The sequence below is a fragment of the Salvia hispanica genome, chromosome 3, assembly GCF_029641045.1.
Source record: "Salvia hispanica isolate PSC_SH4W2 chromosome 3, Shi_PSC_v1, whole genome shotgun sequence".
NCBI lineage: Eukaryota > Viridiplantae > Streptophyta > Magnoliopsida > Lamiales > Lamiaceae > Salvia > Salvia hispanica.
In genome coordinates this window covers 32,661,640-32,674,487 of record NC_142694.1, presented here as the reverse complement: position 1 = coordinate 32,674,487, position 12,848 = coordinate 32,661,640, and the positions used below count along the sequence as shown (strand labels likewise).

Here is a 12,848-nt window from a genome sequence, read left to right as displayed (position 1 = left end):
AGGGGGCGAACCGTCGTTTCTCTCTCCACATACTCAACCTGAATTTGCTCTCCCTTCTCTCTACTGTCATTCTCTCTCTCTCTAAAAAAATACAAACCCTAACCCAAAATCGACCAAATTCTTGTCTAATTTCAGATCTACAGCGATGGAATCAGCCAAGCCCACCGGAAGTTCGCAGCAAGCGGAGTACGACCCAACTTTGTTAGCCGAATTGACGCAAAAATTGGGGAGCGTCGAGAAGGCAAAAGAAGTATATGCCCTCTTTTCTGCTAATTTGATGACATCCGCGGCGGCCACTACACCAACGTCGATTCCAGAGGATTCGGCGGCCGAACCCTCAAGTTTTCAAGAAGAATTGCCTCAAGAAGAAGCGAGAGAGCCGAACTCTGAACCACAAAATGCAGAGACCGCTTCGCAGGAGGCGGGCGACGAAGAGGGTGGACCAACGAACGGCGGGAAGGTGGATGAAACAGAGTTGCATGGTGACGGAAACCCTAAATCTGAGGGTGATGACGGTGTGGAGGGGGGAACCCTTGCTGTGGCTAGTCCGGCTGAATTCAGAGTCTCAACCTCTGAAGCCATGGAAGAGGGGGCAACCCCGAGTGATGTCAGGGGGGAGGACCCCGCTTATATTGAGGGGACAACCCCGATGGTGGATGGTGAGGGGGAAACCCCTGAAAAACTTTTTGCAGACGCAGATCTGCAGATGGCTGAAGTACCAGAGGACGTGGATGCAGGAATGAAGTTGATTGTGGACCTGGTAGACGACCAGGATGCAGACGAACCCCAAGAGGACAGGAGGACAGAAAGGAGACGGGCCAGGAGAAGTCTACTTGATGAAGTAGACGACTTAGTCGATACGGGGAAAAATGAGTCCCCTGGGCAAGGGACGGAAGCGGAAGAGCGTCGCCTGGCGAAAGAAAAGACAAGAAAAGGGAAGGGCGCGGCAACTATGTCTACACGGTCTAGGAAAGCTCCCTCTGTCAAGGAGGTTGAGGATACCCTTTCCTCAGAGGCTGACGTTCCCTCAACCGAGGAACAAGACGAGCCTGCCCCTGAATCCGACTATGAATCAGAAGACGCTGAAGGAGTACCTATTCCTGGACGTCCGGAAGTCTGGCTGACGAAGAAACTACTGGAAGCGATGAGACAGTTTGACGATCAAAAAAGGGCCGCGGTGTACAAGGAAAGGTATGGTACCGGGAAGATGACCAAATCCGGGAAGCAGTATAGCTCGAGGGAGCTTAAGATGATCGCGTGTGACAAGGAGTTCCGCGCCTGCATCTCCTCGATAGGATTCGAGTGGCTACTGTGACACAGCCAAGAAAGGGTGTCGGTGGATCTGGCAAGTGAGTTTTTCTCCACTTTTCGTTTGAAAAATACTACTGATCTGGAGGCTGACTCCATAACGTTCCGGCTTTTCAATGAAGAGTATGAGATGAGCATCCGGGAGTGGTCACTGCGAATGGGATTGTTCACACAGGCAGAGGACGATGAAGGAGAATGGAATGAGAGGATGATCGGCGCACCCAAAAACACGTCGGGCTTTAAGGTGCAAACGGCATGGGACCTGATCACCCACCCCAAGGCTGGAGCGTTCAAATCCAGTTATTCCAAGGCATCCCACATCGAAAACCGCATCCTCCGTTTTGCTCAGACCTTCATAAGCTACAATTTGATGGGAACAGCAAATGCCGCTCTTACAACCACCGATCTATACTTCACATGGTGCATGGCAAAGGGCATAAAGGTGCACCTCGGATATTGGCTGGCTCAGGCTTGCCACCAAATGACAAGCAACCCTGCGCGCCATATGTACACATGCCACCTTCTCGGCGCCTACCTCCAACGGAATATTGATGTGAAAATCGCCAAATCCGCTCCTCTGATAGTTATGTGCGACCCCCCGGAGGTTTTCAGTGTTGATTATTTTTTCAACAAGGGGTTGTTACAAACTCGAGGTGCCGAGACCCTTTTCTACTCATTAGGAGATAAGGGGACTGCAGAGCCTGAGGAAGCCGAGGAGACCATGCCCAGTGAAGAGATTGAGGAGCTACGGAAGGAAGTCCAGGAAGTGAGAAAGGAGATGCAGTTGCTGAGGAAGGAGATGGTAAAGGACCTCGGCGGGATCAGGAAGGAATTGAACGGGAATCGGGAGGAAGCGAAGGTCCTGAGGGACAATGTGGAGGATTTGGCCGTGAAATGCGCCAAACAAAGTGAACGAGTGGCGGAGGCAGTGGAGCTCTCCATGAGGATGTTGAAGTGGATGCAGCAAACACTCCCCTTGACCCAGACGAAGGCAACTCCTGGGTCAAGCAGTGAGGTCAAGAAGCCCATCCAGAGCAGTCCCTCCGTCAAGTCACTCCAGCAGATGACCACTCCGACCGTTCCCAAGCAAGTTCCAGTCCCACCCAAATCAAAGCCCCAAGTGATGAAGTCGGTACCCACCCAGACAGGACAAGCAGAGGAAGAGCTGGATCAGCCAGCAAAGAAGAAGGTGAAAATGACCCGCCCCGGAATCCCACCACATTCTGGCTCCCGAGGGAGCCAGCCCCAGAAGTGAACACCACCCCATGACCAAGTAACATTTACTTTTTTCCTTTTACATTTTGTTTGTCTGTTTTCTGTTCTGTTTTCTTTTCTCCCACTTAGCCCGATGCTCGGTCTAAGTGTGAGAAGTTGTTTTGTTTTTTCTGTGTTGTTTTATCTTCTCCCACTTAGCCCGATGCTCGGGCTAAGTGTGAGAAGTTTTGTCTGCTTGATTTGCATTGATCTCTCTATTTCCCCTTCACGACGACGGCTTGAGGCCAAGCTTGAGTGAAGTGGGAGGGGGAGAGGAGTCAATGCAATTTTGATATAGGAGTCGTTAGGTCTAGTTGTTTGAGTCACATGAACCGGTGAATATAATATGGCAGGATTCCCTTAGTGAGAGTAATTGAAAATAGGAGGTATTCCAACTTAGAAGCCTTTTTCTTTAACAAGCCGAGCCAATCTGAGTGAAGCGAGAACGATAGAGAACGCCTTTACTTACTCAGTTGTGAAGCCCTACTTTAAAAGCGAGTTATAAGCCTTTAATAACTTCGAGCTAACACATGTAAATGGGCTGCCACTGAATGCTGAAGGAGAAGAATTTAGGGAGGAGATAATAAAATAAATGATAATCTGGAGGGATAAGCTGGACGAAGTCCAGAGGAGGGAAATCAAGAAGTAAAATCAAGAAGTATAATTAAGGAGGTATAAGCTGGACGAAGTCCAGGAAATTAAGGAGGTATAAGCTGGACGAAGTCCAGGAAATTAAGGAGGTATAAGCTGGACGATGTCCAGGAAAGAAAAAAAAAAGGGGGGGAAGTTAGAAGGAGGAAATTCTCATAACCTGACGCTTCAGTGGTATGGCGATGACTTAAGAGAGAGTTGGTCCTAACATCCCTGGTGAGGAATGAGTGATCGAGTGAATCCAACAATTGGGGAAGTAAAAGGCCATCTTGACGAACTGACAGATTGGCTAGGTAGAGGAAGGGAAAGGGCCTATTTGGAGGAGTGCATGCCTGTTGGATTGACCTTAATCTTGTGGGGACGGTTGCCTAAAAGTTGAAGCCAGTTCATGCATATGTGTTTATGTGTTTTCGTTTTATGTGTTTATGTGTTTTCATTTTAGTGTCTAAAAATTGTGCCAGTTTTGTCTAGGTCTAGGAGTCTGTTTAGTGTCTGTAGAGTCGGTCAAGGGATAACCATGCTTTGAAATTCGCCTTATTCTTTTCTCTTGTCTTTATACTTGAGGACAAGTATGGTTTAAGTGTGAGCAGTTTGATAAGGCTAATTTCATGCATTGGTTATATAGTGAAAAGCATCACATTTCTGCTGGGTCTAACATGTTTGATTAAGCCAGGTGTGTGATAAAGCGCTAGATCCAGGAGATACTGGAGGAAACAGTCTAGCGAGGAACAGAGCAGAAATTGATCAAAACTGAAGGAAAAGAAGGCTAGAGGAAGGGAGTTAATAGCTGAGGACAACAAGGTCTATCTATACCTCGCTGGGCCCCACCTCAACGCCTATAAATGGAGGAGTATGCAGCACGAAATTGAGGACGTTTTTTGTTTTTTGCTCACTCTTAGCACTCACACACACACTTGGAAATGGGAATTCGGGGTGGTTAAAGGGGTCGTTTTTTAGTTCAGTAGTTCCGACGTAACACCGTCCGCGTGAGGGCGAAGATACAATCATTTTAATTTCAGTTTGTTGTTTCTTGTTTCGAACTTCACTTTCGGGAGTCGAATCTGCTATTGATGTTGCTTAATTTCCTATGCATTTCTGTTGGTTTCATTTCCGCTGTTTTGGAGTTGATTTATGTTGAGCTATTTTCTCTGTCGACATAGTGTTTGATCTGGGAGTTTGATTGTTGATCTGTATTTGTTGTTGTTGATCTGTGGAGAATCCAAATCTGTTGTTATGGAGCTGTTTTTGGTTGGAGTTTTGTGTCGGATGCTTGGATCCGGAGTGGATTTAGCATTCGAGTTTTGGATCTGAGCAGGGGAGATAGATTTGTGCATGAATTTCAAGTGTTATGCTCTGTTTCTGTTTGGCTTCGTCTAGTGGCGTAGATTTTTCTGTTATCTTTTCGTATGTCACCTGCCTGTTTTGAATCTGATTGTTTGTTTCCGAATCGCGTCCAATTAAATTTACCGAGTGTTCTTGCGAGTCCATCGGAGAAGATGAAGTCATTTTTTTCAGTTGATGCTTTAGTTAGTTATTCTGCAGCTTTTCTTTTCGTCCGTATTTACTTTTTCAGCTTTGGGTCCCACTTGCATTTTAAATTCCCTGGTCTAGGTAAATTAGTTACGAGTCTTTAGATCTAGTGATTGTCTAGTCGTAGTTTTCATGCAATATTCATTTCTGCCTAGATCTAGCTGTTAGCATAGCAGAGTTCATTTCCAAACCTAGTTTAATTTCCTCAACCCAAAAAATGCGTGGCAGCAGCCAAACCAAAAAAAAAATAGTTTCCAGATCTTTATGCATAATCATTACGCATGATTTCTTGATACCTGACTCGCATATTACTTTCGTCATCGCAAGTTGACATAACATGCCTCACTAGTAGAGTTTGTGCCATCAAATTGTGACATTATGAATTTATAGTAACGTTTCAAAAATCACAATTATAACTACTACTCCATCCGATAATATGCATTCTTTCTTTTTTAGTTGTCCCACAAAAATATGCATTTTCCTATTTTAAAAAGTATTTTCTCTGGGGAGGAGACTGATTCTCCACTAACAATACTTTAATTACTTTTTCTCTCTACATCTCTCTTACTTTACCAATAGGACGAAGGGAGTAGGGGTGGCGAAACGGGTTACCCGCGGGTACCCGCACCCGACAAATCGGGTACCCGTACCCGATTTCTGCCAAATTTGTTGTCCCAATACCTGCCCCGGGTATCCCGTACCCGACATTGCGGGTACCCGTACCCAATCCGAAACCCGGATGTTGAGTATGACCCCCTTCAATCATGCAAAAAGTTCTTCAAACCAAAAGTTGAGTTCATGAAACCAATTACTCCATCCGTCCCGGATAATTCGGGTCACTTTGACCGGGCACGGGTTTTAAGAATTGTAATGAAAAAAAGGTTGAAAAAGTTAGTGGAATGTGGGTCCTATCTTTATATATTAGTTTCATATTAAAATGTGAGTAGAAATGAGTTAGTGGAATATGAGATCCACTACCAAAAATGGTAAAAGTGAAATGAGACAAATTATGTGGGACGGACCAAAATGGAAAACTGAGACGAATTATCCGGGACGGAAGGAGTAATATTTATGCTTTGAGTTTTTTTTAATAGTAATGAATTTTGAGATTGTTGTCGCACTATGACTTCAAATTTTTGTTTTTTAATTTGTTCTTCAATCTTCATGCAAAAATTCCAACTATCAACTATGCACAAATATGATGATTTCTAGTCTCTCACTTACTGAAAATATCAAAATATGATCGCAGTATATATGTACTCATATTTGTATATTTTAATATATAATTTGCACATTTCTAAATTCCAAATTCAAAACTAAATGCAAACCAAAATTTATTGTATCAATTTTGATTGTATGCTTTGAATAGATTGAAAATAAAAGTGAGGGAGCACTCTATAACTAGTTCTGGTGAGTTTTTAAATGTGTGTTTATTGAAATATAAAAACATTTTTGAAAAACTCTTAGAACTTTTAGATTTCATAAAGTATTAAAAGATTGTATATAGCTAATACTAATAATATCGGGTATTATCGGGACTAACGGGTATACCCGCGCGGGTAGCGGGTATACCCGTACCCGCAAAACTCTAAAACACACTACCCGATCCCGCCCGTTTCCCGCTACCGTCGGGTAGCAGGTCGAAATGGGAATAACTCATTACCCGCTACCCATTTTGCCACCCGTAGAAGGGTGTATTTTAATACTCCCTTCGTCGCTTAAAATTTGGCACCATTTGACCAGGCACGGATTTTAAGAAATGTAATAGAATGAGTTAGTAGAATATGAAATCAACCACCAAAAATGGAAAAAATGAAAAGTGACAAATTTTTAGAGACGGAAGGAGTATTTTATTGAGGGTATATATGACATTTCAAACTTTGCAAATGGCGTGGAGGACAAATACCTTTCACAAGAATATCACGGGCCCTCTCTTTTTATACAAATCACGTTAGAACCACAAGAAATAATTATATCGTAGGACAACCATAAAAATCATTTTGATACAAATACTAATATATCTGAATAATACATAACTAAATGTTACTCCACAGTTCACCCACTCGTTATGATGGATAGGAAACGGGACCGTGTGCCAGCGAAATCTTAGCCACTCTCAATCAAGTTGTACGACAATAGGGTCGGAGCCAGAATTTTACATAATCGAACGGCAGGATTTACAAACGCATTTTATGAAAATGGAAATAATAATAATAATAATATCAATACGAGAGTTGTGTCACATGACATGACTATGGACCCTGGTTATGAAATCTAAAAGAAAAGGAAAAAAGATCGATGCTTAAGTGGCTATATTTGTGGCTATTGTCAAATATTCGTAGCTTCATATCTCACCAAAGAATTTAAATAGTAGTAACTCATAAATACAATCATATCTCTCGATTATTGTTGGATTATCTAAAAGTAATTAGTGGGTTCATGATTTATTTTGTTCATGTAAATTATCATCACCACAACATATCATATTCTATTATTCTTGCTAGGATGCAACTACATCTTGTAGTTGTCACATAAATCACAAATTATTAATCGTAATTTTTGAGTTATTGCCACAATAATTGCAAAGCCGGCGGACTATTTATTAAGTTGTACAACACATTTAAAGCAAAATCTAAAATGCTTAAAACCTTTTGTTTTATTGACATGAATTGTGATTTATATTTTAATCTCTTAATTTTGAAAGGGGTATTGGCATCTAATATAATGGAATTTTCAAAAGGTTGGGTTTTTCCTATGAACTTTGAAATTGGCAAATAATCATGAACTTTACCTCGAGTTTGTTATTTCCCACTAGTGAAAAAATTTCAGCTATATTAATAGATTGAAGAACAAATTTAGAGGTTGTGCTTCAAGAAAAACTATTCTCAAATATTGAAAATCTTGAAACTCTCAAAGTTTTGGTCGAGCAATTACGAAAAAAAAATCTGTATCATAATATTATTGGCCAGAATTTTTTCATTGGTGGAAAATAACAAACTCGGGGTAAAGTTCATGATATTATTTGTCAATTTTGAAGTTTATGAAAAACCCAACTTTTTAAAAGTTTCATGATATTAGAGGTCAATATCCCTAAAAAATAGTGAATAGGTATCATTGATTTATGGAGCTCAAGGTATAAATATTTAAACCTAAGACCACGAATTCATGCAACAATACCATCAAAACAATAGAAAGGCAGGAACGAAACAAACAAAATATACCAAACCTCTTCTTTTCTTTTTAAATAATACAAGTAATCTTCAAAAGTCCACAAAACTGGCACACAATCACCTAAAAACTTTATTTAAAGGGATATTACATAATCATAAAACAAAAAACAAGGGGGAGCAAAATTGCATTCTGAAAAACTCGATACAATTATTTAAAATTCTTCTTGAGGCACACAATCATTTCTCTAATTAAAACAATGTGGCCCCAAAAAGCTACCATGAAATAAATCTAATACAATTTGATTATTTTAGAACCCATCACTAAATCTCTTTTGACGAAAATAGCTGACTATCAGTTTGATAGTAAACTATGTCTCCATTATCACTGACATAATGATCTCTGCTTAGACTTTTCAACAATGTGGGAATCAAGTGAAATGGAACTGGTCCAGATTTTCTGGGCTCTCTGTAGTAATTTCCGAGCACCCTCTTCGCCTCCCTCGTCTGTGAACACCACTCTCGTATATCATTTCATCGGTAAAAAACATGTTTAAAAAAATTTGAATTTTCAGGTATTGGAATGTAATGCTACATAACTTATGTTTTTATATATCATTAAGTCATTGATGTTACAAAGTTGCACAAAAATCAAAGAATGATTTGTCCATTTTCTCACTAATTTCCAAAATGTGAATAAAGAACAAATCATACTAAGATTTTTATGTCATTTATAAAAATAATAGTCAGTTTCAAATGATAGTACTACTAAGTTAAAAAATCTAAACATAGATATATAGCATAATATTTCTAGTGCAAGAATATATAAGATTTAATGTTGTTGTTATGCTAAGATGATCACGTGATTAGGGACTAATTAAATAAATTTAATTATGAATAGAGATCTCACCGCTTCCACTAAATGGTAGTGTGGGATCTGAGGGAAGAGGTGGTGTATAACATGGGTGCCAATATCATGGTGAATTTTGTTGAATATTCCATAGTCTTGATCTACTGTTGTCAATCCTCCTCTTAAATAACTCCATTCCTGTTATTACAAGACAAAAAAGGAACCATTAATAACTACTACTTTCATAGCACATGACTTGTGTCGGAGCACATGACTGGAAATCTCTGATTTAGAAAAGGTTGGTGAGATTCTAATTCAAGATATTTTGAGTAGACATCGTCACTCTTGACTGGACCACGGTCATTCGACTCACTAGACATTATAATAATGAGATACGGTATGAGATAAGCCGAAATAAATTGGCTAAGATGATCTTAACACTAAGTCAAGATACAGTGTCATTGATTCAGTTTTCGAGAAAAAATGGCAACCAAACAACAAAAAGTAAGGAACATAATCTCTAGTCATAGCAATAGTGGAAATTGAACGATCGCAATATTTTGAACTAATAGTTCAGAATATTTTCCCAATTATAACAAGGAGATGTTACCAAATTAAAACAAGAATTAGAAAAAATACCTAATTTAAGTATATGTGACGATTTTTGAATTAATGTTTAAAATTTATGAATCATAATAATAAAAGAGATAGATCTAGGACAAAAGTAAAATACATCTTTTGTGAACATATATTAAAATACACTGGATGGGTAGGTGAGATTTTCAGCTAAACAAATACTAATATAGTCGATTTCAATGTAGATATTTGTGTTAGTTAATGTGGCATTAAAATTGGGAAACATATGCTAGTGACAGAACTTAAACAAAAATAGAAACAATACTGAATTAAAATAATACCTTGCTGCGGTACCATGGCAGCTTCTTGTCGTAACCATGGTGATGCAAATATGTCACCGTGTCCAACCACACAACGAATATCTACAAGATTCGAACCCATGACTTCAGAATTTTATTCTAAGATGATAGTTATTTAAATTACAAAATTTGATAATTCCATGAATAGCTATTATCCCTATGATTTATTTGATAGGAGTATAACAATATTCTCTATTTCGTATTGTGTCTCATTTGGACTCGATTCGAAATAGCAATACTCTCGATTTCATAGTAGTGTGACAGTGTCTTACCAAATAAGGCACGCCGTAGAGCTTGAACAACATGGTTGGGCCAACAATGGTGGAAGCATAAAGGAGAAAAGCAACCATTGCAGCCCAACAAACGGTGGAAGTGATGACCAAATCTCTCTCATTGGGTTTGAACAAACTGCTATCTGGGTTGAAATGAGATCCAGTTTTTCCAGGACTTCTATACCACTGAAATTAAATAAATAAACTTAATTTAATATCCATGTTGGAAATTTCAATTACTTAAATTTGATGAGAGAGAGAACCATACCAAGTAGAGAGGGTAGGCAAACATGGGGAATGGGATTTTGTATCTCAAGAATTTAGTTGAGAAATCTAGCTGCTTGTATAAATTCTCAGGCAGCTGCATTAATAAATTAACTTATTAATCAATCTCTATGATAAAAGATTCAAGATGTTTTTGTAGAAAAAAATGTTTACCGGCACCCATGACTCGTCCTTCTCCACGTGACCATGATTCTGGTGGTGTGTTCGATGGCTAATTCGCCTAAGTAAAAATACAGATCTATATTAGCCATATTTGTGTGACATTTGTGACAAAATATAATATTGTCATCCTTTATCAGCACAAGTTTTACTAAGAATGACCGAATAAGAATATGTTTATAAACCGATCGAGAATCGAGATCAATTTTTAACAAAAGTAATTGTAGCATTGCGAAGAAAAATGTCTCATCTTAAAGATCGATACAGAATAAATGGAAACAAGCTATGATTTTTATGACCGGGCTAAAAAAACATACAAGACTATTATTTGTGAACGGAGGTAGATGATGCAAAAACATAAATAAAAAGTTTTTAAGTCGAAATACTAACCATCCATGATAAGGTACAAGAATTGAAGAATGTAGTATGTGTCCCACCACGTTATTTAGCGTGGTGCTGTCTGAAAAACTCCCGTGCCCACTGCAATGAATCAGCATGCACTAAATTGAATACCAATACAAAGTTTATACCACAATAAACTAAACAAAATAAAATGCATCCATACATATACTACAATTATAGGAGCTACCTACAAAATTATTGTTCAATTTGTCAATGTAGCTTCAACACCAATTATAGTACTCTTTCTACTTCTCATTAATTGTAGAAATTGACATTGATACGTATATTAATAAATAAAGAAAAGATTTTTATAAAATGAGATATAAATAAATCAATTAAATAGCAAATGAGAAATGACTGTATTAGTGAGATTTAATTTATAACTGAATAAAGTAAAATGTGATTCGATTTAATCGAAAAAAAAAAAAAAAAAAAACAGGAAATGAAATTACCAATCGTGGCCGAGGACGAACAAGGCCCAAAACATGGTGCCCTGGGCCGCCCAGTAGATCGGCCAGAAGATCCAGCTGTCGAAGTAGGCGGCGGCGGCGAGGAGCGCGGCGACGGCGATGAGATCCCAGGCGACGTAGCTGAGGGAGCGGAGGGGGTCCTTCACCCAGCAATGCGGCGGGATCGCGGCGCGGATGTCGGCGATCTTGAACGGCGGCGGCGCGGCGGGGTCGAATTTGTCGGCGGCGCGCTTTCCGATTCCTTCGAGGTGCTCGCATTGGCCGGCGTAGGGCTCTCCTCCTTCAGCGCCACTCTCGGAGAGACGGGCACCGGAAGAAACGGCCATTTTTGGGGACGAGGAGCTGGTTTTCAGTTTGAAGGAATGGAATAGGCGTGAGTGGGAATATATATAGAGAGAGAGAGAGTGTGCGCATATACGTGTTGGTGTGTGTGACTGGAGTGACCTCATTTTAGGGTTAAGGTCAGATCCTATTTTTTATATTCTTTCTTATTGTTTTTTTATTTTTAATTGTGACTGATTATTGATTTTTAGTAATTTTTAACAAGGATTTCTTAATTAGATCCAAGCTCATATATATATTAGGGTCTCTTTTGGAGTACTAGGATGTACTATATGAGTTGGTCAAGTGGTCTCTTAAATTCGACTATAATTGCAGTTTTATGGAATTGAGTTTGAAGTTATAAGAATTTATTTGAAGAAATTAAATAATGGAGTATTCACTTTTGCTAGCTATGATGACTTTTTTATATTGTGCAATAATTTATGTGTTGTTGTTTATATTATGTGAAGAAAAAAAAATTGAAGAAATTATAAGATAGATATATATAGTAAGTGTTTTGGTTTTTTGAAATAGATTATCTTTATCTAAAAAAATGCTATGCTCATTCTGAAGTGAATTAATATGGAGCGAAATAAGTTCATATGTAATTATATAGAATAGTTTTAGACTTTGAATTCTTAATCATTAATTTTATATGGTTGAAGAATATATGAAAAGTAGTCTGGTTTTTATTATTAAATTTATGAGTTTTCCAAAAAAATTTAGTCTCTTCTATTTTTAAATTTTCTTTTGGAAAAGAGATAAATACACATCTTTAAATAATGAAGGTACCGTTTAAAAAAAATTGACTATTCTATTCTATTTATTTTTTATTTTTTGTTTTTTTGGGTGAAGAAGAGATAAATATACCTGTTTAGAAAATGAAAGTACCGTTTAATTGCTATAATTTATCATTATATGATTATTCATATAGGACTAAGTTATAAGATTCAATCTTATAAACTTACATATTTATTACTCCCTCCGTCCCCGATGAAGAGTCACACTTTTTTCATTTTGGTCCGTCCCCAATTAAGAGTCACATTTTATTTTTACTATAAATGGTAAGTAGGTCCCACATTTCACTAACTCACTTCACTCACATTTTATTATAAAACCAATATAAAAAAGTGGGTTTCACATTCCACTAACTTTTTCAACTAATTTTTCTTTACATTTTTTAAAACTCGTGTCCGGTCAAAGTGTGATTCCTAATCGGGAACGGTGGGAGTATTTATTATGAG

At 38.5% G+C, this 12,848-nt stretch overlaps 1 protein-coding gene across 1 annotated transcript; it reads right to left on the bottom strand.

The window, feature by feature from the left end:
* Positions 1-7,959: 7,959 nt before the first annotated feature.
* Positions 7,960-11,698, bottom strand: LOC125215068 (acyl-lipid omega-3 desaturase (cytochrome b5), endoplasmic reticulum). Its single transcript, XM_048116374.2, has 8 exons — positions 11,266-11,698; positions 10,802-10,891; positions 10,406-10,472; positions 10,236-10,328; positions 9,968-10,153; positions 9,678-9,758; positions 8,821-8,958; positions 7,960-8,417 (listed from the first exon to the last, which is right to left on the bottom strand). Exons 1-8 carry the CDS (start codon positions 11,607-11,609, stop codon positions 8,235-8,237), a joined length of 1,182 nt encoding a protein of 393 aa, XP_047972331.1. The 5' UTR covers positions 11,610-11,698; the 3' UTR covers positions 7,960-8,234.
* Between the last annotated feature and the right edge of the window lie 1,150 nt (positions 11,699-12,848).